General features: G+C 40.8%; 1 protein-coding gene across 7 annotated transcripts in view; it reads right to left on the bottom strand.

The window, feature by feature from the left end:
* KCNK2 (potassium two pore domain channel subfamily K member 2) overlaps positions 1–24,218 on the bottom strand; it is a 221,544-nt gene that overhangs the window by 28,815 nt on the left and 168,511 nt on the right. For all 7 annotated transcript variants that reach the window (XM_008268429.5, XM_008268431.5, XM_002717510.6 and 4 more), the window contains exon 6: positions 17,449–17,588. In XM_008268429.5, the coding sequence (XP_008266651.1) occupies positions 17,449–17,588 (140 nt within the window). The remainder of the gene's footprint in view (positions 1–17,448; positions 17,589–24,218) is intronic.

The following is a 24,218-nucleotide window of genomic DNA, read 5'->3' as shown; positions in this document are numbered from 1 at the left end:
CTAGGGCAAGTTTCTGCTGTGCGGGGAGGGTCACTGAGCTACACCTTAGCATCCTGTCAACAAATGTTTCTTAACAGCACGTATCTGGCAAGCAGAATGATGGGTCCCTGCCCTGCCACCCCTCGCCTGAAGCGGTCAGAACTGTCCAAAGCATCTCCTCCAATGACATGAAGCGTCAGGCGTTCTGCCGAGAGAGAAAATGAAATGGAACTCCCACCCCTAGCCTCCTCCGGCAAGCCGCCTTTCACGCACAGCACTCAGAGTACCATGTATGCTCTAGAGAACACGGTTTGCCCTATTTTTGTGGGTATCCATTTAACACAGAGCTGTGTTATAATGGGTTTCAGTTCTATCTCGGTCTGGTTATTTTATAAGCTCTATTGCATCAAGTACTAAAGAGGCAAAGTGATATTTGGGAAGGCAACAAGACAGAAGAGAAGCAATCCAAAAGCCTCCCCGGGTACCTGGCCAGCATTGTCTAGTGCTTTGGATTTGACACTAACTCAGGTACCTCCAGCTTCACCATCCCTCACATTAAACCAAAGCTGAGAGCAGGTGGTTTCCGATGGGCCTTTTGCCTCTGATCTTAACGTCTTCAGGGCTCTTAACAAAGCTCTCCGAGGCCCTCACTACTTCCATGTTCTCCTCTCAGCCACCTCCTGTTCTTTTCCTTCTGATAGAAAACTTAGCTGCTTGTGCACTTTGAATAATGGAAATGCAAACCTCCAGGGAAAGAGAAAAGAAGAGGAAATTAACCAATTTTTTCCCCTAGTTTAAAAATACCTTTAAACTGCCAGTCTGTTCTATGGGGGGCAATCCCCCAACACGTGGTTGTACTTTGAGACAAAAACCCAGCTACCTGACAGTTTCAGTAAATATGAGAAGATGCTGCTATTCCCAGATGCCAAGTGTGAATACATGAAATGTAGTTGTAACACTTAATGGGTTCAGAGAGAACCTGTTTCCGCCTCAATTAGCAGTGTCCAACTAGGGATGAATGCATAGGTCAACAAATAAACAGCCAGAGAAGTGGGTTAAACACAGCGTATTTATCAAACACAAAATTCTAGAAGTTTGATAAATCCTAAGAACTTCCGAAACAACACATTCATGTGCATAGAGTTTACATACTACACTTTTCATCAGAAAACTTAGGGCTTATTTGGCAAGGTAAGAGATCTAGATGGCCAGCGCCGTGGCTCAATAGGCTAATCCTCCACCTTGCGGCGCCGGCACACCGGGTTCTAGTCCCGGTTGGGGCGCCGGATTCTGTCCCGGTTGCCCCTCTTCCAGGCCAGCTCTCTGCTATGGCCAGGGAGTGCAGTGGAGGATGGCCCAGGTGCTTGGGCCCTGCACCCCATGGGAGACCAGGAAAAGCACCTGGATCCTGGCTCCTGCCATCGGATCAGCGCGGTGCGCCGGCTGCAGCAGCGGCCATTGGAGGGTGAACCAATGGCAAAAGGAAGACCTTTCTCTCTCTGTCTCTCTCTCTCACTGTCCACTCTGCCTGTCCAAAAAAAAAAAAAAAAAAAGATCTAGAGACAACTTCCAATTTATTTCTCTAACATCTCCTCCATTTATTGTAAAGAAGTGTTCTGCTTTGAGTGAAGTTTTAATGAATTGCTATTGAATAACAACTGTCATTCCTTACAATTCCATAACTCCCAAAACTTGCAGAATAAGGAAACCTTCTCACAAGATTCAACATGCTTACTTAAAGTAGTAAAAGTGCTCTAACACGACAAGGTGTTATTAGTTCTTCCTTCAAAAAACCAGCAATGATGGCATCACCCTAGTAGCAGACAAAAAGAACTGCATGATGCTTGTGAGCCTTCCGATCGGTAGGATCCAGGACAACAAAGCCCCTGTCTTAGACATGAAACTATACAAAGCATTTCCGTCTTTGTTGACCCTTAGGCTGCATGGTATCTCAAATGCAGGAACACCCTTCCTTCAGCAAAACAAGACATTCCCTAACCCTTCCCCTCTCAAACTATAAAAACTACACAGGCTTTATTGTACATGCAGTCACTAAGATAGCACAAATAGAAAATGTAGATTCACACTGAAGTGCCAGAAACAGAATCAATACTCCAAGGACCTTCTTGTCTTTAAAACTGTTGCATGGAGGGAAGAACTACTTCCTTTTTGAAGCTGCTCATTCAGAATTCCTAAGTGGACCAAACAGAATCTAAAATCCACCATTTCAATAAGGAACATTCCTTCTAATTTCCACTGGGAGAAGAAAACCTGTACTACGTGAAATGAGCAACAATTTTGAGGCCAGCATTTTTTTGAGCTCAAGTTTTCCATTTAAAAAATTAAAACAGGCTATTATTTAGCATTACGCATTTAAAGGTAACTATATTTTCTACTTGGAGATCTTGGAAAATATTCCAATTGCTCTTTTAGAACCCATGCTGAATTAATTTCATGCTAAGAACAGGATTTCTCTAAGCACCCTTTCATTTTACCCAATACTATTATTATGTGTATTAGTCTCTAGAAACCTATCAGTTATACACAAAGTAATCACTCCTGCCTGCTATTTCTTTGCTTGTGCATAAATTTTACTTTTCAAATCAAGTATATACTCTTGAAATCAACATATTTTCCATTTTAAATAATTTAGAAAGTTTAAAAATATTGAAATCTGCTGGAAAATGCTCCTAATGCTTAAAACAGCATGAAATATCAAAAGCAGTATTTCACAAGGCAGAGAGGGTGCTGCTTAACCTAGCAGCAGAGAACTCTAAGGTCCAATCATTTAAAATAAAACAACAGGGACCAGTACTGTGGCACACTGGACTATGCCACCCACTGCTAGGGACACTGGCATCCCATATGGGAGCACCCGTTCAAGGCCCAGCTGTGTGCTTCCCATTCAGCTCCCTGCTAATGTGCCCGGGAAAGCAGCAGTGGGTGGCCCAAGTGCTTGGGCCCCTGCACCCACACAGGAGACCAGGATGGAGTTCTAGGCTTCTGGCGTCAGCCTGGCCCATCTCTGGCCAAGGTAGCCATTTGGGGAGTGAGCCAATAGATGGAACATCTTTCTTTCTCTCTAATTCTTCCTTTCAAATAAGTATATCAACCTTTAATAGCCAAATAAACACAATAAAACAACAAATATCTTGAAAAATGGCATGAGGCTTCCTGCCATATCATCAGATAAGGAATAAGGATAAAATATTTTTTTTTTAATTTATTTGAAAGACAGAGTTACAGAGAAAGGTAGAGGCAGAGAGAGAGAGGCCTTCCATCTGCTGGTTCACTCCCCAGATAGCCACAATGGCTGGGGTTGTGCCGATCTGAAGCCAGGAGCCAGGAGCTTCTTCTGGGTCTTCCATGCGGGTGCAGGGGCCCAAGCATTTGGGCTATCTTCTACTGCTATCCCAGGCCATAGCAGAGAGCTAGACTGGAAGAGGAGCAGCAGGGACTAGAGCCCATATGGGATGGTGGTGCTCCAGGCCAGGGTTTTAACCCGCTGTGCTACAGCGCCATGAAACTTTGTTGAAGCTAGAAGCTACCTTTTGAGTTCACTTCTACTCTGATGTACTTTGTACTATACCTCACAGGAACTACTCAGATTTTTTTTTTTTAATTATTGATACATGGATAGTTTGTCCTATTTAAAAATTTCAGCAATTTTTATGCCAAGCTATTTAATTATGAAATTAATCATCCCTTAAATACTCACTGGAATTTCTTTTGCATTTGCAGTTAATAACATGATGAATAAAACCACCCACAATAAGTATATTTTGGTTCTACAGAAAATGTTAAAAATAAGCAAAATTAAACCTTATCTCTGATTTGACAGACAGGAAAAGCCAGCCATCCTGCTTCCATAACTGAGGTACAAATATGTTAATAAGCATGAAAAAGAAACTTCCTACTTTATTTTAGGTCTATCCAATTTGTCTGAACTCAGAACTCTACCCATTTCTCTGAATTGAATCATTTTACCTCCATACACTTTCATGAAGCCAACTGAACAAATTCACTGATTGAGTGCTTGTTATATACCCAGAATTGTTCCTGTTGAATTTGACAAAGCAAAACATTAAAAATCCCTTCCCTTATAAGTAATGTCTTCTAGGAAAAGATCCAGGCAGCCAAACTAAAACCAAACACAGAAGCAAATCAAAAAGGGTATTACCAGATGATCAACGTGGTGAAGTGCAGAACAGAGCAAAGAGTATCAAGGGTGCAGGGCTGGAGGAGCATCAACAGTAAGTAGGATGGTGTATGACAGTATGACATCAAATACACTGACAAAACGGTATATGATCGCGTGATGAAAAAGTGACCCAGGTAGGTATCTGGAGAAAGAGTATTCCTTATGAAGGGTACAGTCAGTGCAAAGGCCCTTAGACAAGAGCCTGCCTACCATGTTGGAGGAAAAGCAAGAGGAATAGTGAGACTAATGAAGAAGGATCAAGGGGAAAAACAAGTACGAAAAGAGCTTAGTGACGGGGGCTGGATCACATAGAACCGTTCACGCTACTTTATAGATATCAACTTTTACTCTGAGGACAGTGGGAGCCATCAAAAGCTTCTAAGCAAAGAAATGACAGATATGACTCAGGTTTCAAAGAGTCACTCTGGCCTCTGCTGACAAAGGTGAAAGCAGAGGCACCAGCTACGGGACTCCGGGAATAATCCCATATACACTAACTGTGTATATACACACTAATAACACCTCAGGATGCTGAGAGGTGAAAAAGGCCTGGATCTGGAAACATTTTCAGATCAATGACACAGGCCTGTATGACAGACTGAATGTAATACGGGAAAACAAGAAATGAGTCAGAATGTCACCCTGATTATGCACGTGTCTCCATTTCACTCACTCAGAACTGCTAATGCCCGGGGCACACAAAGCACCTTCTATCTCTATCATGGTGCCTACCCTGTAGTAATTATCAGTAGGTGCTAATATATTCTCACTCACCTATAAATTCCCCCTTGAGCACAAATTCTATGACTTTTTTATACCTGCTTTTCCAATACTTGGTAATATGACTATCACACCACGGGCAATCAAACATGTGTGATGAACAAACAAATCAATGAATACTTATAGAATGAAGTCAGTCTTGCTATGTACCTTTTGTATATCAGAAATACTACCTACTGCAATCCTTACTTTTCCAACACTGAAACTTAGATTATATCACCTGTGGGTGAACCCATACTTATGACAAAGTTTGCATATTGCAATTCATGTGGTTTTAAAATAGGAGAGCAGGCCGGCACCGCGGCTCACTAGGCTAATCCTCCGCCTTGCGGCGCCGGCACACCGGGTTCTAGTCCCGGTCGGGGCGCCGGATTCTGTCCCAGTTGCCCCTCTTCCAGGCCAGCTCTCTGCTGTGGCCAGGGAGTGCAGTGGAGGATGGCCCAAGTGCTTGGGCCCTGCACCCCATGGGAGACCAGGATAAGTACCTGGCTCCTGCCATTGGATCAGCGTGGTGCGCCGGCCGCAGCGCGCCAGCCGCAGCAGCCATTGGAGGGTGAACCAACGGCAAAGGAAGACCTTTCTCTCTCTCTCTCTCACTGTCCACTCTGCCTGTCAAAAAAAAAAAAAAATAGGAGAGCATTCCTTATCTAGCTGCTTATATGGACGTCTTGGCTGCCTTGCCTATTCATTCAGAAATATGGACTCAATATAAAACATTAGTTGTTAAACTGAACTTATTTTTAGTTGAAATCTGTTCGATTTTCAAAGTTTGATAGAAATTACACAAATGGGAGAAAAAAACCAAATGTGTATATGTGTGTGTGTGTGTGTGTGTGTGTGTGTACAGGCGCACAATTGCTTATAAATGAAGATATATAAGTACTCTCACTGAAAGAAGTATCTTAGTTTCTCACATGGAGGTACTGTGAAATTGAAGGGACCACTGACAGATCACCAGACCTAGCATTTGTGAGAAATTCAATGAAAAAAAATCATTTTATAACCAAGGTCCTCAATTTTGAAAATGGATTGCCTTGTTTAGCAGTATCGCCCAATGTAACTGATTTTCTACCTTGCTTTAGAGCAATAGCTCATACAAAGCATTTTGCTCATAAGCTACTTTAAGCATGTGTAGATACAGAAACACTAAGAAAGTAGCCAATCCATAATCTCTCAAACAACTACTTGCACATGTAGTAGGGCTATATAGCAATAAGATGTGAGAAGGCTGCTTTTAAAAAAATCAGGAGTAATAGGCAACACTTTAGGGATCCTAGGCAGTGTAACATTCTGGGTGGGAACTGGAATTCACCCTCGTAGTAGGCTATCCTGCAGTACGAAAGTGGCTCCCAGAGGAAGCATCTTTGCGTGTTGACTTGTTTTCTTAATGACATGAAAGCCAAGAATCTATCCACACCCTTACCTGAGGAAGCCATGGCAAAGCAGCTGCTTCAGACAGACATCCCATATGATATTCAACCACTTGAAAGGCTCTCTCCACTCGGCAGAGAGTGTATCTGTGCATATATTATTACTACCGTCAACCAGTCTTCTCCTGGTGGGGTGTCTGCACTCACAAGAGGGCGTACCTCATTGAATCAACTCATCAGGAATAGCCATCAAGATTCCTGCAAGCTGAGGGTGAGGAGCCAGATGGTGATGGGTGAGCCCTTTGAGGAGATGCCAGAGAGATGTAAGAGCAGCACTGGCTGCTTCTCCAGCTTGATGTCTACCTTTTCTTTCTGTAATTTCTTAAGTTACCCTCAAGCCTTCCCTAAAATTATAAACAGCCTCAGCCTTATAACAGTTGCACAACGGAGAATAAAGTGAGGCATCTGCACCCACCACTGGACTATAGTGGTCTGAGGGAGCTCAGGGACCAGGAGAAGCAGTTACAACATGGCCACGTGAGCACAGAGGGGGAAGTCGGGAGTGACAGCCTGGAGAGACACGAGGCAAGTCTAACAGAGAAAGACTCGTGGAACAGGAAAGCATAACACACTGGTCTCTTGGACAGCTGAGATGAGATAATCAGACTATGCACAGTATACAACCAGAATAGAATTTCAAAGTTTTAGGCAAGAAATAAATGAAAAAGTAAACCTGAGATGTCCAGACAAATATGATTTTGCCTACTGTACCACTACAGATCATAATTTGGTTAATAGATTATCATATGAAATTTACAATAGTTGCAAACATTGCTTATATAGTTGCTTAGAGTATTCTGTTGAATCATATGAAATTGTGATTCTTAAGAACCAACCAGTTGATTGTCAATAATTTCATCCAGTTCAACCTAGTAAATTTCAGAAAAAATAATATTATATAAAAAATGTTACATGCTTTTACATCTATTACTTTGGCATCATGTAATTTTTTAAAGATTTTATTTATCTATTTGAGAGGTAGAGTTACAGAGAAAGGGAGAGACAGAGACAAAGGTCTTTTTTCGTTGGTTCACTCCCCAAATGGCCGCCACTGCCAGGGCTGAGCCGATCCGAAGCCAGGAGCCAGGAGCTTCTTCTGGGTCTCCCACATGAGTGCAGGGCCCAAGCATTTGGGCCATCTTCTACTGTTTTCTCAGGCAATTATAGAGAGCTGGATCAGAAGTGGAGCAGCTGGGACCTGAGCCAGCACCCATATGAGGTGCCAGCACTGCAGGCATAGAACAAAGAACCCTTAACCTTAGTAGCCTAAGACAACATCAGTTAATTTCGCACTCTTGCTAAATGTTCACAACTCTTGCAGATTTATATGTGATATATATAAAATTTAAATTTCTAAAATTATTATTTTAACTCTTCTCTTGCTTTATAGAAACAATCATTATGGTTTCTTACTAAATTAGTCAAGATTGGGAAGGTTGTAATATAGAACAAAGAACCCTTAATCTTGGTAGCCTAAGACAACATCAGTTAATTTCTCACTCTTGCTAAATGTCCACATTTTGGTTTGAAATAGATAATCTACAAGGTAATTTTGAAAGCAAAGTTCACAGTGGTCTCTTTTCCTAACACAGATGATCAGAACAGATGGTCTCAAAACAGTCAAAAGAGATAGCAACATTTATCTTGATGCACTAAATCCTCATAATGTTCTAACTAAAGAAAATAAAATTACTTATAAAGTGCTTTGAGGCAAAAACTATTAACTTATTTTCCTATTATGTACAAAGGAATAGAAAAAATTACTCTGAATTTCCATTACCAGATGACATTCTGTGAAATATCTGAAGTAAAAAGAAGTACAACTTACAAATAGTGAAGATTCAATCTAAAGTCTAAAAAAAACAGAGAGAAATGGAATCTTTCTGCATGATTTTATATTTTTAAGATAATTATGGAGCTTCTGCCATTTGGTTTAATTAGAGGGAATTCTATGGACTCTACCTGAGTGGAGACAGCAAACATCAGAAAACTGTGGGTCCAGGTCAAGAAAGGCACTGAGATCACAGTAATCTGGGTAGATGTAAGGGACATCTAATGTAGAAACTGGTTTTTAAGAGTCAAACATTGAACACACAATGTACCTTCAAGGAGGCCATAGAGAATGCATACTATGAAAAAATGCATGGATTTTAAACACTTCTATATCAAAATAAACTTTTTAATTCAATTTTTATGTGAACTTTTTGAACCACCATATTTGAAATGTCTATATTCATTTTTTTTCCGATAAAACAATGTATGATGACTTACAGACGATAGTCTTAGAAATTCACAGGATTTCTGATGAGGTAAAAATTTGATACCAATGTCTTCCGAAACTTATGAGGAAAAGAATAGGCACTGAGTGCACAGTCAGCCACGGCACACACTTAGCCCGCAGCATCTTCATAGCAGCCTCCTAAGGCAGGCACCACTACTGTCACTTTAAAAGAAAATGCAGATTCAGAGATCAAACATTTTGGTGGTGCTTGCAGAGGAAGTAAATTGTAGAGAATTAAATCTCAGGGGCAGCTATTCAGAGTCACAGTTAAGACGCCACCTAGGATGTCCACATCTCATATCAGAGCGCCTGGGTTTGAGTCCCTGTTCTGCTTCTGATTCAACTTCCTGCTAATGCACACTCTGGGAGGCAGCTTGGGTCCTGCTACCCACATAGGAGATCTGGATTGAGTTCCTGACCGAAACAGTGGATGAAAGATTCATATTCATTCATTCTCTCTCTCTGTCTCTCTCTGTCTGTCTCTGTCTCTCTCTCCCTTCAAACAAATGTAAGTGAATAAACAAATCTTAAAAACAAATTAAATCTCAGTTCTATGGGCCAAAAAACCCATACATGATTGAGATCATATGAATAAATTCCATTCCCTTAAAAGAATGCTAAACTTTAGGTGTCAAGACTTCACCGATTTAGATCATAACACAAATTTAATGAGCAATCAAAGTAAATTCACAAAATGCTTCTCTGTCGTTACACAGTTGTAGATGGGTCAGATATGGGCACTTGTTTCTAATGAGTCAATATTACTTACATACAGAAAAAGACAAAAAATGAAGATGAAGACAAGGAGGAAGAGAAAGCAGGGAGAAGAGGAGGGGGAATGGGAAGCAAGAACCATGACATATAACCAACATTCTGAGGCCTTGGGATGTAACAGAGCAAACAGGTGAGCAGGTGGCACTGATATGCCCTGACGTCAAGACCTCTGGGTTGGTTACTGATTCTACCAGTTACTAGCTGAACAACCTTGGGCAAATCACCATAACTCCCTGAGCTTAGTGTCCACGTTCAGTGTCCTTACTGTTTAACAGGTGTGTTCTTTACATACTGGTTTCATTAATTTTTTAAAAATTTTTATTTGACAGAGTTAGACAGTGAAAGAGAGAGACAGAGAGAAAGGTCTTCCTTCCATTGGTTCACCCCCCAAATGGCAGCTATGGCCAGCACTGTGCCGATTCAAAGCTAGGAGCCAGGTGCTTTTCCTGGTCTCCCAAGTGGGTGTAGGCACCCAAGCACTTGGGCCATCCTCCACTGCCCTCCTGGGCCACAGCAGAGAGCTGAACTGGGAGAGGGGCAACCGGGACTAGAACCCAGTGCCCATATGGGATGACAGTGCCACAGGTGGAGGATTAACCAAGTGAGCCACGGCGTCAGCCCTCATTAATTACTAAAGGAGAAATAATTTAAAGTATATCCTAAAAGAGAATTATTTCTATTTTTTAACCATCCTCAAATCCCATTTTATTTTTAGCATATGAAGGTTCTTTGAAAGTTGGTGAAAAATGAAATTAAAAGATACATTTGAGGTGGGCACTGTGATACCATGGATTGACTTGCCCTTTGGAATGCCTGCATCCCGTATCAGAGTGACTGGCTTCCCTGGGAGACATCAGGGGAGAGCTCATGTTCTTCATTCCTGCCACCATGTGGGACAGCCACATGACTTTCTGGCTCCTGGCTACCACCTGGCCCTGCACTAGATATTGTGGGCATTTGGAGAGTGAACCAAAAGATGGAAGATCTTTTCCTCTCTTTCCCTCTTTCTAAATAAATAATTTTAAAATATAAGTTTATATTTTATAAAAATTTTATAAGTTTATACAGAAATTCATGCATACAAAGTATCTTCAAAAAGTTCATGAAAATATGTATTACAAAAATACTATACACAGATTTCAAAAAAAAATTTTGCATCAAAATAAACTTATCTTTTAATTTCAAGTTCCATGAATTTTTTGGAGAACTCTTCTACGTTTCAACCTGTAAACACCTTCCTGAGATGAGACCCAGAGAGTTTCATGGCATGCAACATAACCCTGACACACAACCTGGCCTTGGTTCGCAGAAATGACTGTGCACATAACTCATTTAGAACTTAGACACGTACTGGCAGTTATTGTGCCTTAAAGGACAATTGGTCTTATATTGCCACTTATTCTTTTATTTTTATGCTCCATTCCAAATTGTCTACTTACTGAATAGATAATAACTTGCAGCTGAGGCTGCAACTGGACCGAGAGCCTCCTTGGCACAATGAGGCAGAGACAAATACTGACCAGCAGGTGAAGCTCAAAGTTCCATGCTCTGCTCTTTTCCCCATGGCCAAGTAATAGGCACCCCCTCCCCAAGGGACAGAAAGTAGGGGCCCTTTACGTTCACCTTAGTTTTAACAGCCCATTATGAACTACTTGCTTCAATTTTATTTTATTCTTACCCTTTGGCAAAATAAAGAGTAATGTGCATTAAAATATAAACCTGAGAAGCTTTATGACTGCTGTATACCACGCCTATAGTCCAACTTCTAAATGTCATTTTAACTACCTAAGTATCTCAATAAGGACAATAACAATAAAAATGAAAACTTTCTTTCCCAACTGTATTGCAAGCTGTCAGCCCCTCATTATCCTAAAAATCAAAGTAACAAGTACAAAGTCTGCTACACAGTCTGAGGCAGTAAGAAAGGAAGAAGAGATAAAGAGTGAGAGGGATGAAGAAAAATGAAAAGGAGTAAAGTAGGCTACTGTCGCTCCCCCATTCGCGGAGGAACGACACTGGACCCTGCGCTGTTCTTTTGTCTGCTCGGCCCTTCCCGGATTTGCTGCTGGTCCTTCCCGGGTTGGCTGGCAACCCCTCCACCTCCATGGAGGGGCGGCTCCCCCTGCCACTTTCCCCACTTCCGCGGGGGAGCGGCACACCGCCGGCCGGCTCTCTCGGGGGCTGCTCAGATGTTATCCGGATGTTCCTTTTAGATGTTCCTGGTGCATGTTGTCTCTCTCCTCCTTTATAGTCCTCTTCCACCAATCCCAACTCTGCTACCCACACGCCGAGCACGCTGCTCCCCTCCAATCAGGAGCAAGATCAGCTCCTGCAGCTCATCAGTCAAATTGGTGAGAGGCAGCTGTGTAGAAGCTGTTTCCTCCTCTCCCAGCACCATATTGTGGGAGAGCAGATGCAGAGAATAAGTCTTAATTCCAGTAACAGTCCAGTCCGAGTTGCTCCCCACAGGCTACTTTAAGAATTGATCTCTAATCAGAGATCAAACGCCTACTTACTCAAAAACGTTATCCAACACCAGAATAGTAAACAAACATGAAGATTGGTATGGAAGTGTCCCATCCACAGAGTTTTCCCATAAAAGAGACTGACCTTAAACTAGCACAGATTAAGAGTTCCTCCCAGGTCCTAATACAGCCCTCCCATAGAGTAATTACTTAATAAATATTTTGAGTGAATGAATGAATAATTTAGGAATGCATTAGACACTAAACAAGTCTAATTACTAACTGGTCTCCATACTTCCTGCTTTCTCCCTTTCTTGGCATAGTAACACTGTCACTTGTAGCTCAACCTCACCCCACCACCACCCACATTTACCACGTATGTGCGTCCAAGGATACCCACTGTCAGAGCTGCTTACAGCTCCAGCCCACAGGGCACCATTCTCACTGATTTCTACCAGCTGTGCTCCCAGGGCTGCCATTTCCACAAAAACACTGAATGTTCTCTTAGGGTGTACCCACTGCCCTGAGAAAATTCCAGGGAAGGGTATTCACACTTTTCTACAGGAATGCTTCCCGCCTGCCCCCCGCCCACCTCCAGCAACAACCTCACAGAGAATTCCAGTTACTTCATCATCTACTTTATGTTGTTGTCCCATGAATTCACCTCCTTCACAGCAACCAGAGGTAGTACCACATGACCTGATGACACCAGCATGCTATGACCCAAGCAATGGTGGTGTTCATTTCACAGGTACACAGGAACATTCCAAACTGTAGAATCAATGCTAGAAGTAGACAGAAATCATGGGGAGATCTGGATGGATTTCCAGGCTCCTGGCTTTGCCCCTAGCCCAGCACCAGCAGTTGCCATCATTTAGGGAGTGAACCAGCAGAGAGAAGATTCTCATTCTCTCTCACTCTCGCTCTGTGTGTGTGTGTGTGTGTGTGTATGCACATGTGCAACTCTGCCTTTCAAACAAAGAAATCAAGAGAAAGGGAGGGGAAGAGAATGGAAGGGAAGGGGAAGGGAGAGGAAGAGAGAGAGAAGGGGAGGGAGGGAGGGAGGGAGAGGGAGAAAGAAAGAGAGAAGGGAGGGAGGGAGAGAGGGAGGGAGAGAGGGAGGGAGAGAGGGAGGGAGGGGAGAGAGGAGAGGAGAGGGGAGGGGAGAGGAGAGAAGGGAGGAGAGAGGGGAGGGGAGGGGAGAAGAGAGGAGAGGGGAGAGGAAGGGAGGGTAGGAGAGGAAAGAGGGGAGGGGAGTGGACGGGAGGGGAGGAGAAGAAAGTCAATCCCAGCTCATTTCAAGCTCAAGACATGTAAGTAGCAGGTAACCTACACCTGTGCATAACAGGAAACACTATTCCTTACTCGCTCCCTAAGTAAGCAGGGATTTTGCCTTTGACTTTTGTACTCACATCCTATTTTTACTACATCTGCCTCAGGTAAAAGCAATATCACTACATTATCAGAATACCTAGATAATCTTTATTTTCTAAATGGAAACATTTCCTCAGAGGAGGGTACACAGCTTCATGGTAAAGATAATTAGTCACACCAGTATTCACTGTTAAACATGTGCCTATTCTCCATTAGAGTTTTGAAAAAATAATGAAACAAATAAACACTTTCACAGAAATGCATGTCTCCATGGAAAAATTATTGAGCTCATTATTGTTTTCCTTGAGGAATGCAGATCAACTATAATTATATGTGGCACTTCTGAAACAATATCATGTTGTCCCAGCTAACCATTTCCTCTTCAAATATTGCAGATGGATGAACTATACCAACATGTTTTATTATAGCATGTTGATGGAAAACAATGTTTTCCCTGACTTCCAAACATAGTAATTTCATTAAAATGAGTCTTCATTGGAAACAGAATATATTTTTAATATAAAAAACAGAGATGAAAGAAGGCTACATATGATTAGATCTGTATGTTCATACTTCACCAATATGGTCTGGGCAGATTTGCTTTTGAAAAAATAGTATGAGATTGGGACTTAGTATTAGCCAAACTCTTCATTCAGGGAAAGCAAGTAACTTAGAATTGCTACTTGAAGTTTGAGGCTATATTTTATATTTAATTTTGCATTTTCATACTTTGTAGTAGTTATATTTTTAGTGGAGAATATTCATAGTTGTCAAAAATATTCAATATTTTTATTCACCCAGACTGAAAACCACAGATACAATAGTTGCTTCTGAATACTTTGTAGGTTTTATTTTTAAAGATTTTAGAGTTAGAGACAGAGACAGAGAGAAAGTTCTTCCATCTGTTGTTTCACTCGCCATATGGCCACAGCTGTCATAAGCCAGAAGCCAGGAGCTTCTTCTAGTTCTCCCACATAGGTGCAGGGGCCCAAGCACTTGGGCCATCTTCCACTGCTTTCCCAGGCCATTAGCAGAGAGCTCTATTGGAAGAGGAGCAGCCGGGACTAGAACCAGTGCCACATAGGGGATGCTGGCACCACAGGCCGAAGCTTAGCCTACTACGTCACAGCACCAGCCTGTATAAGTTATTTTTTAAAGTTGGAATATCTAGAATAGTATAAGCACATAATATAAATCCCTATTCAAGTCATCCGGCATTGGTTCATCTTCATAAGGAAGGACTACAATCTATACAGGTGGCCTTCTTTTAATTGCATCCTTTACTGAACTTTTTCAAAATTAAAATTATCTGACAATCTTGTATCCTTATGGAATGGATACTACTATTTTGTAAATGAGAACACTGATCCTAATAATCTACATACAAATTATAAATTGCCTTTCTGCTTCTTTTTTCACATTTGGTTGAATTGGGGACTATTTTGTATTTCCCTAAATTGCACATAAATCAGAAGATATGCATCTGCTCAAATTCAAAGCTCCCTTTCTCCTGGCTCAGTCCTGCAGAACAGCTGAGGCTTCACGGAGTGCACAGAAACCTTTGGTGATGACCTTACTCTATAGCTGCAATCACCAAAAAGTGCATGTTCTTCAAAATACTAGGCAGAAGCCAGAAGGTTTGTGATATACAGTGAAAGAAAAAAAAATCGTTTCCTACTCCTTTGTTTAATTAGCATGGATACACTATGCTACCTTTCAGAGCTGCAGTTGATAGTCATGAAGATCACGCAGGGGTAGGTACACAGAGTTGTTTTAAACATTAAATAAATCACGTATAGAGAGATTTACATTTATTTGAAAGGATTTTGTTAAGAGAGTGGATTGTGCCCTCTCAGTGTATGTCGATGAGGTAACCTTCAACATGCCTGTGTCTGCAGACAGGGGTTTAACACTTGATCTTAGCCCAAAGGCCGAGAAGCGATGCGGGCAGGGGTTAAGGAGGTGATGAAGTTCAATGTGGTCCTAACAGCAGGGCCCTGATCCCTGAGGTCTGCTGCTGGTGTCCTTATAAGAAGAGGAAGATACACAGAGTCTGCTCTCTTTCTCCCTCTCCACCTCCCACCCCCAAAACACACATATCACACACACAAAGGGAGAGATAGAAGGAGAGGGAGAGGGAAAGGGATAGGGAGAGGGAGAAGGGAGGAGGGAGGGAGGGAGAGAGAGAGAAATAGGGAGAGAGACAGAGAGAGAGAGAGAATGAGAGAGAGAAAAGTTTTTCATCCACTTGTTTCACTCCCCAATTGGCCACAATGGCCAGAGCTGTGCTGAACTGAAGCCAGGAGCCAGGAGCTTCTTCCAGGTTTCCCATGCGGGTGCAGAGGCCCAAGGACTTGGGCCATCTTCTACTGCTCTCCCAGGCCATAGCAGAGAGCTGGAACGGAAGTGAAGCTGCTGGGACTGGAACTGGTGGCCATATGGGATGCCGGCACTGCAGGTGGTGGCTTTACCCACTACCCCCAGGCATTTTTCAAATGATGAACTTCAAATGGCCAGCAGACACATGAAAAAATGCTCAAGATCACTAGCCATCAGGAAAATACAAATCAAAACTTCAATGAGGTTCCACCTCCTCTCAGTCAGAATGGCTCTCACACAGAAATCAACAAACAATAAATGTTAATGAGGATGTAGGGGAAAAGGTACCCTAATCCACTGTTAGTAGGAATGTAAACTAATACAGCCATTGTGGAAGACAGTATGGAGATATCTCAGAAAGTTGAAAATAGTTATACCATATGACCCAGCAATTCCATTCCTGAGAATATACCCAAGGGAAAAAGAGTGATCTGTACCCCCATGTTTATTGCAGCTCTGTTCACAGAGCTAAGACATGGAATCAACCCAGATGTCTACCAATTACACCTGCGTGGGAGACGTGGAAGAAGCTCCTGGCTCCTGGCTTCAGATTGACCAGCTCTAGCCATTGTCGCCATTTGGGGAGTGAACTGGCAGATGGAGGATATCTCTCTCTCTCTGTCTCTCTCTCTCTCTCTCTTTCTCTCCCTCCCTCCTTCCCTCCCTCCCTCTCCTTCTCCCTTCCCTCTCCCTCTCTCTAATTTTGCCTTTCAAGTAAATAAAAAATAAATCTTTTAAAAACGTCCAGTAAACTCAAAGTTAAAATAACCAGGTTCCCACCCCACCATCTTCCCCACCGCCCCATACTAAAACTCCAAGCCTAAGACAGAGGTGAATTCACCATGGTCCTGTTCAAAGCAGAACTTTCACACACTTTAAATTAGAATGTCAAACATATTGTTTTGATGATTTATATAAAACAAAAAGATTTTTATTTTTATGATATAACTAAGGTATAAATAATACATATAGACTGAATATGTGAAGTCCCAATTGAAAAATCTGGTATCTATGAAGGGAGGTGTTGGATAACTCACACTCCTGCTGGTTACCAGAGACTCCTTGAGTACCAGTCAAAAAAATTCTAAGACTCGAGAATTTTCAACAAAAGTGAAGAAAGCATTTGTAGAGAGAAATTAACTTCACCGTGTCCTATTATTTTACTCTACATATTTCTTTTGGAGGGTATGTTTAAAGATTCTGTGCTTGTTGTAGTAACTAAATACTGGGACAGGGATGTCTCTGGGAACCTGAGCAACAGCAAATGAAAGGGGCAGGAAGTGGAGGGGAGAACTAAAGGAGAAAATTAAACAGGGAAAATGCTAGTTTTGGTGTGCCTACATGCAGTGTAGGTACAGTCACATGTAGACAGTTACATAAACACAAGATAAAGGAAATAACTGGATAAGGAATTCAACATTATATAACTTTCACTATTTCATGCTCCTGATACCATGATACAAATATTTTCTATTATATTTTTCTTTATAAAATAAAATTCACTTTGTGCATTTGAGGGAAAAAAGAAAAATTTTAATTGTAACTTTTTTCATAACAAATTACTCTCAATTCCTAGGTAGTAGCTGGTGCATAAAAAGTATTCAACAAATTTTTTTCTGAATGAACAATAATACATTTGACATATTTTCCCATAGCCTCAGGTAGCAAATTCACACTAAATATAAACATTAAATATTTTAGAATGTGAATCTAAAAATATAATTTAAAATAACCTTTACTGAATTAGCTTAAAAGAAGTATTTTTGCACACTTCTCACTTCTCACCTCTTCCTTTGTCTTTTTAGATATAACTCGGAGCCAGTCTCCAATCATGCTCAGGACAGCAGCAAAATAAGCAAGGCCTACAAGGATCCAAAACCACACGACAGGCTTATAGAAGTCTAGATACTCAATATCTGATCCACCTGCAAGAGAAAAACATAACAAACAAAATAAATTCACATTCTCCAAAGTCAAAATCCAGATATTTGCTAAACTGTCATATGAATTTTGAATTGCAAAACATGAGAAATCTAATATCTTTGTCAACTGACGCATATCATTGACTTCATAGTGAATTTCTCATTTTTGCTCATTAGCTCTTATCTATTTTTTATGACATTATATAAGTGTTTCTTACAAAGATCACTCATTACTTCTCCAGGTCATATTGATTTTTATTTGCTCCATGTTTTTCATTTATTATAATCTGTTTCAATTAGTCTAGCACGTAATTCTTTCAAGTGCTAACTTTCTCTTTCTACCTCTATTGAAATAAGTACAAGATAGAAATTATTTTTTAAGCATTTAGCTTAATAAAATTACTGATTGCCAATAAATACACTCTACTACCCAACAGGCTTAATGCCAAACTAAACAGAAAGTGAGAAATTCTAGTGATGTTTCTTACTAGTAATCAGTTGGATTGATTGCTAATAATCAATGGCTTGATACCAAATGCCAGAGGCAATCCCTTGATGGGTCTAATGCAAACCACTAAGAATCTGCAAGTAACATTGCCATTCATTATTCTCTGAATTTTTGGGGTTATTCCCATGTTTGTAATAAGTTTAAATCACTAGCTCTCAAGAAAAAGTTGTCAAAGATGTTCTTTTTCTTTACTCCAATCTTTTATTTATTTCTCTATCTACTTCGAACAACCACTGCACCCATGAAAATACATATACATTTCAACACATCCTTTATTCACACATATTAATGAATGTACTTAAGTCCTAAACATTGAAACTAGTACTTTTTTTCAAAAATAAGGGATCAAGTCACTCTTGATTTGGCCTGAAAAAGGCTCACATAAACAATGAACCACACACAATGGGATATGTTGAGTGATAGCAAGATGGAATAAAAATAGTGCTGAGAGAATACAGAAGAAATGTTTAATTCCATAACTGAAAAGGCAAGCATCACGATTTGGATAATATGTCCCTCTAATGCCCATGCATTGGCTGCTTAGCTCAAAACCAAAGTTTTATGCCAATGGTTAATGAGCTAAGGGTAGAGACTTAACCTAATTGTGGACTCCAGGAGGTGGGTGTAGTGGAAGATCTTCAGCTCACTGGGAGCCTGCCTTCTAAAAGTAGTTCTGGAGAGAAGACTGATTACATAAGCTGAGCAGGCTTTCTGTCTCCTTGTGCTTCCCGGTTCACTAAGCAATCATTCCTCTGGCCGCGCCAGATCTTGAACTAATGGGGCAACCTGATCTTAGATTGTGAGTCTCCAAATCATAAGCCAAAATAAACCTTCTTTGTTCTTAAGTACTTTCAGATATTTTAGTTAAAGTAACAAGAAAGCTTACTGGTATAGCAAATCTTTAGTAATGCGAGTCAAAACTCAGCACAGATCAGTGCCAAAATACACAGTGTACTCAAAAGACTTTTCGTAGTGAAGGAAGCTCCACGTGGATGGGGGGTAGGGAGCATATAGGTAGGAGAGAGAGATCTAAAAAAGTAGGTCACTTCTGGTTGTAAAGACATAATTCTAATTCAATGGTGAGCAAGTGCACAGTGTATAGGGAGATAAGCCCTACATTCATGTTGGACTACATGTGCGGAAAGATCTAGGGACAGAGAAGAAAGGATGGAGAGGGAAGACCCATAAGAAACTTCTGATTTGACCTGGCTAAGAAATTATTGCGTCTGTGTTAAGGCAAGGATGGAATGCAGATGCATTTTAGAGGCAGAGTCATCAAGTACTGAGGACCAATTGGTTAATGTGATAAGAGAACAAAAAAGCTCTCAAATGACCAAGGACACTCACTTGGAAGATGCAGCCAACAACCAAAGAGGGGAAGGAATAGAGACTAAAACATAGAAAAACAATTCATATTGTGACTTGAAAGGTTTGAGGTGCCTGAGGTACAAACAGGTGAAATCCTTAAATGTAGATCTAACACTTAAGAACAGGAAAGAAAGGTTTCAGGATCAAAAGCATACAGAGTAGTGATGCTTTCAACAGGGCTAATGGGTTTACCTAGCTAATAGAAATTTGACTCACAAATTCAGAAGAATAGCTCCTAAATTGCAAGTAGACATTAAACTCAAACACTAAATATTGAATATAACATGACTTTAGGCAAATTGGGCTTTGAGTTACCCACCAGGGTGTTTTCAAATATTAAATGGCAAGAACAAAAAATGAAAGAGAGAGAGAGAGAGAAAGCATTTTTCTATCCATCAATAGTATGAATAGATACAAGCTTAGCTTTTTTTGGAGATAAATAATAACTTTAAGAGTACAATTTACAAAGTGACTATTACCTTTAAAATATTAAAATTTTTATCTTCTGTAGTATTTTTCTAGTCTTTCATGGAAGTATTTACAGAGCTAACCCTATGTCATGATGAGGGCTTGATGCATACAGGATGTGGCTCTTCAGAATCACAGCACTGACTTAAGCAATGTGTGTGGAAAACTTCCATGTGATAGGCTCACCAGCAAATTCCATTTTTTTCAAATGTTTCCAGCTCAATGAAACCAAAATGACATTTTCCCTCCAAGTACTTTCTCTTTCAAAACCAGAGAAATCTTTTCCAAATAATTGTGACTCACTTAACACATAAGTTCACCAAGATGTTGACTTTAGAAGAGTTAGTTCAACCTCAAGATGGTTTTTTATGTCTTCCTTTTTATAAACAGGATGTCACAGTTTGAAAAGAGTAAATTAGCTTAATCACTAAAAGGACTATATTTGGGTAAAATGTTCAACCGTCAAGTTTTTGTGGATTCTAAGTCAGAAGGGAAAAAAATGTTTTTCCTTTCTTAATTGCCATTCTTAAGGTGAAATAACAGCAGTCAGATGATCTAGGAAAAACTAACATATATAAAGGGTATTGCCAAACATCACACAAATCCTACTCATTTTGTGATATGTAAGCTTTACGAATCAACTTCCCCATTAATCAATTTACTTGGTCTAAGAATCTTATACAAATTAACCTATCTGTAATGTTACAGTAACATGCTAAAGAGTTTTTAGTTGTATTTGTAGAGATAATACTAGAAAAGAGACTGACTTTTGCAAGCATGCATTTCAAACTAGCTATATTAAGGAGACCCAAACACACATCTCTTGCATATTAAGAATCTAGGGTAGGGGTGGATGCTTGGTCAAGTGATTAAGATATTAGTTAGGATGCTCACATCACACATCAGGGTACCTGGGTTCAAGTCATGGTTGTAGCTCTCAATTTCCAACTTTCTGTTAGTGTGGACCCTGTGGGGCAGCAGTGACAACTCAAGTAATTGGGTTCCTGTCACCAATGTGGGAGACCTGGATCTGCGTGTGTGTGTCTACCTCTCAAATTAAATTAAATTTAAAATTTAAAAATGTAAAGAAAGAGCAAACATTGGTTTCTCTCTCTTGGGTTGACTTGCTAACCATTCCACCCCCTTCTCTACTCTTCAATTTTTTTTCTTTCCACAGACTCCTGCAGCAAAGTCTGACACATACTACCACCTACTCTCTCTTGTGGGTTTCCCCCAAGGCTGGCAGAAATACTCACTTCACTGCTTACTGTCTTTGTAGCCACTGAAAATAGGAACACAAATATGAACTTTCCATTTTAAACATTATCTGGCTTTTTATCATGGAAGAATTCACAAATGATAACAAAGTAGCAAAGATGGATGGAGGTATAGAAGTTTGGGGAATATTACAAACTTTTCCAGTAGATAAAGTAAGTCTAATTTTCCCTTCCTATGTGATACGTGAGAGCCTCATTGAGATGGTGTCATCTCTCTTTGGATCTCTTCTTCCTGATGCTGTGTAAGAAACTCAGCCAGGGGCTGATGCTGTGGCATAGCCGGTAAAGCTGCTGCCTGCAGCACTGGCATCCCACGTGAACACCAGTTAGAGTGCCAGTTGTTCCACTTCCAATCTAGCTCCCTGCTAATGTGCCTGGGAAATCAGCAGAGGATGGACCAAGTGCTTGGGCCCCTGCACCCACACTGGAGACCCGTGAAGCTCCTGGTTCCTGGCTTCAGGTTCTCTCTCACTCTGTCTCCCTTTCTCTCTCTGTAATTCTGCCTTTCAAATAAATAAATCTTCCCCCCCCCCAAAAAAAAAGGAAAGAAAAAAAAAACTCAACTAATGTAATGTAGCACACAGTGGATTTCCCAAACGTGCACTGGGAACAGTCCTTCTACTCCGCATTAACAAAGCTCTGGTCCCAGAAAGTCTTTGGGCAGCAAAACCACCCATGAGGTCTTGGCAGGCATCCCAGTCCATATGCTCATTTTAGCTGATTTATGGAATATTCACCATCTTACTGACCACCTACATGAATGAGACTATCCCACTCCAAAGCCCCAGGGCAGGTGTTGAGAGGAGCTAGATTCCCACTCCTCAAATTTCCACTGACTTAGTAAGACCATTTGGTCATACATGTAAGCAGCATCTCTAGTGCCTTTCTCAATAATCAAGCTGGCTTGCGTGCCTGCACTCTCACACTCCCAAGTCTATTCAGAACTCCAAAGTGACAGGCTCTCTGAAATCCTAATGGTAAGCATCCCACTGTAAAGCCAAGATATCCTGGTGTCCATGGCGAAAACAATATGTGGCAACTCACGCAGGAAAAGGGGGCAGTGGAGGTAGAACTCAAACCCAGAAATGTCTGGCTCCAAAACACAGGCTCTTTTCACTGATACCAGTTGTCCATGTCACCTAAAATCTCAGCTGCTACCTCCTTGTCATTTATCTATTGCCTTAGTCTATTTTTGCTGCTATAATGGAATACCAAAAATTGAGTATTTATAATAAGCATAAATTTATTTTTCACAGTTCCACATCAAAAGTGCCAGTGTCTGGAAGACTCTGTCATCCCATGGTAGAAGGTCAAAGAGCAAGAGAGGGAGACAACACAGATGCACTCTCCCCTTTCATCACAGCACCAATAGCACCCATGCCCTTACAGAGCCCTTATGGCCTAATCAACTCCTAAGTGTCCCACTCCTTAATACTATCACAAAGGCAACTAAATTTCAAAATAGGATTTTGCAGGGGAAAATCATTCAAATCAGAGTATCTTTTTTTTTATTATTTTTTATTTTATTTTGACAGGCAGAGTTAGATAGTGAGAGAGAGAGAGAGCCAGAGAGAAAGGTCTTCCTTTTCCGTTGATTTACCCCCTAAATGGCCGCTATGGCAGGTGCGCTGCGTCAGTCCAAAGCCAGGAGCCAAGTGCTTCCTCCTGGTCTCCCACGCGGGTGCAGGCACCCAAGAACTTAATTTTCTTTCTCTGGGATTTTGTTCTCAGATCCAGCCATTCTGGAACAATATTATCAATTCCATGCGTGTCCTCTGATTTTCTACAAATGTATTATAAAATAGACTTTGATTCATAACTTTATTCTAAAGAAAATGAGGCTAAGGCCAGCACTGTGGTGTAGTGGGTTAAGCCTCCACCTGCAGCACCAGCATCCCATGTGGGCGCCGGTTTGCATCCTGGCTGCTCCTCTTCTGATCCAGCTCTCTGCTATGGCCTGGGAGAGCAGTGGAAGACGGCTCAAGTGTTTGGGCCCCTGCACCTTCGGGGAGACCAAGAAGAATATCCTGGCTCCTGGCTTCAGATCTTCCTGGCTCTTGCCACTGTGGCCATCTGGGGAGTGAACCAACAGATGGAAGACCTCTCTCTCTGCCTCTCCCTCTCTGTCTGTAACTCTACCTCTCAAATAAGCAAATGAAAAAAATCTTAAAAAAAAAAGAGGTCTTTTTTTTTTTTACTTGTCTCAAAGTACTTTAGATATAAAATATTGATTTAAATTATCTGTATAACTTTATTAATTAAAGCTACTCTGCTTTTGTAGGAAGGAAAGGAGAAGACTTCTGTTTTTCACTATATGTTTTTCTTTTGTTGCTGCAGATAATTTGACCACAGTCTTTCTTGTTGTTTTAAGAACTGAGAAGTTCTTTCAGGTGTAAGTCCTGTTACCTTTTCTACAAATAGAAATGTAACTTCAATATTAATAGCTCATGTACCATTCAGGAAGTTGCCCAATTCTTTCTAGGTATTTGATCTAAATTTAGGAAGACTTCCATTTGAATAAGAATAATATAATGATCATAAAGAAAGAAAGATCAACACATTGTCTCACTCACTCATCCTCTGCAAAGATGGAAATCTATAGCACATACTCAATTGTCATCCCTAGAAACTACCTTTAAACCTCAATATAGAGTGATCTGCACTTTTTCTTTGAACTTAGCACAATTTACTGTCTGCCTCAAAAAGCCACAATTATGAATCACTCAATGATTTCCTCCTTTCTTTTTTCTCCCTATTTTTACAATGCTTCTTGTTCATTCTGAATCTTGGAATTTAAATAACTTCTTGGTCTGTCCACAGTCCTGGAACTTCTGAACAATTTTGGTCAAATCCCATTACTTAATCATACACACAGCTATCAATTCTCTTGTGTGTTCTCTAGAGTACTGGTTGTAACAAGGGATGATTGGCCCCTTCTAGAATTTTCCATGAGTATAACAATAGCTACCAGGAAGAGAAAAACATTCCCTATTTAATTTCATTGTTGCTCCT

This window comes from Oryctolagus cuniculus, chromosome 13 (genome assembly GCF_051225735.1).
Source record: "Oryctolagus cuniculus isolate XC-2025 breed Fujian yellow rabbit chromosome 13, ASM5122573v1, whole genome shotgun sequence".
In the NCBI taxonomy this organism is placed as follows: domain Eukaryota; kingdom Metazoa; phylum Chordata; class Mammalia; order Lagomorpha; family Leporidae; genus Oryctolagus; species Oryctolagus cuniculus.
Note: the sequence above shows the minus strand (reverse complement) of the source record. Positions and strands in the feature narration are given on the sequence as shown.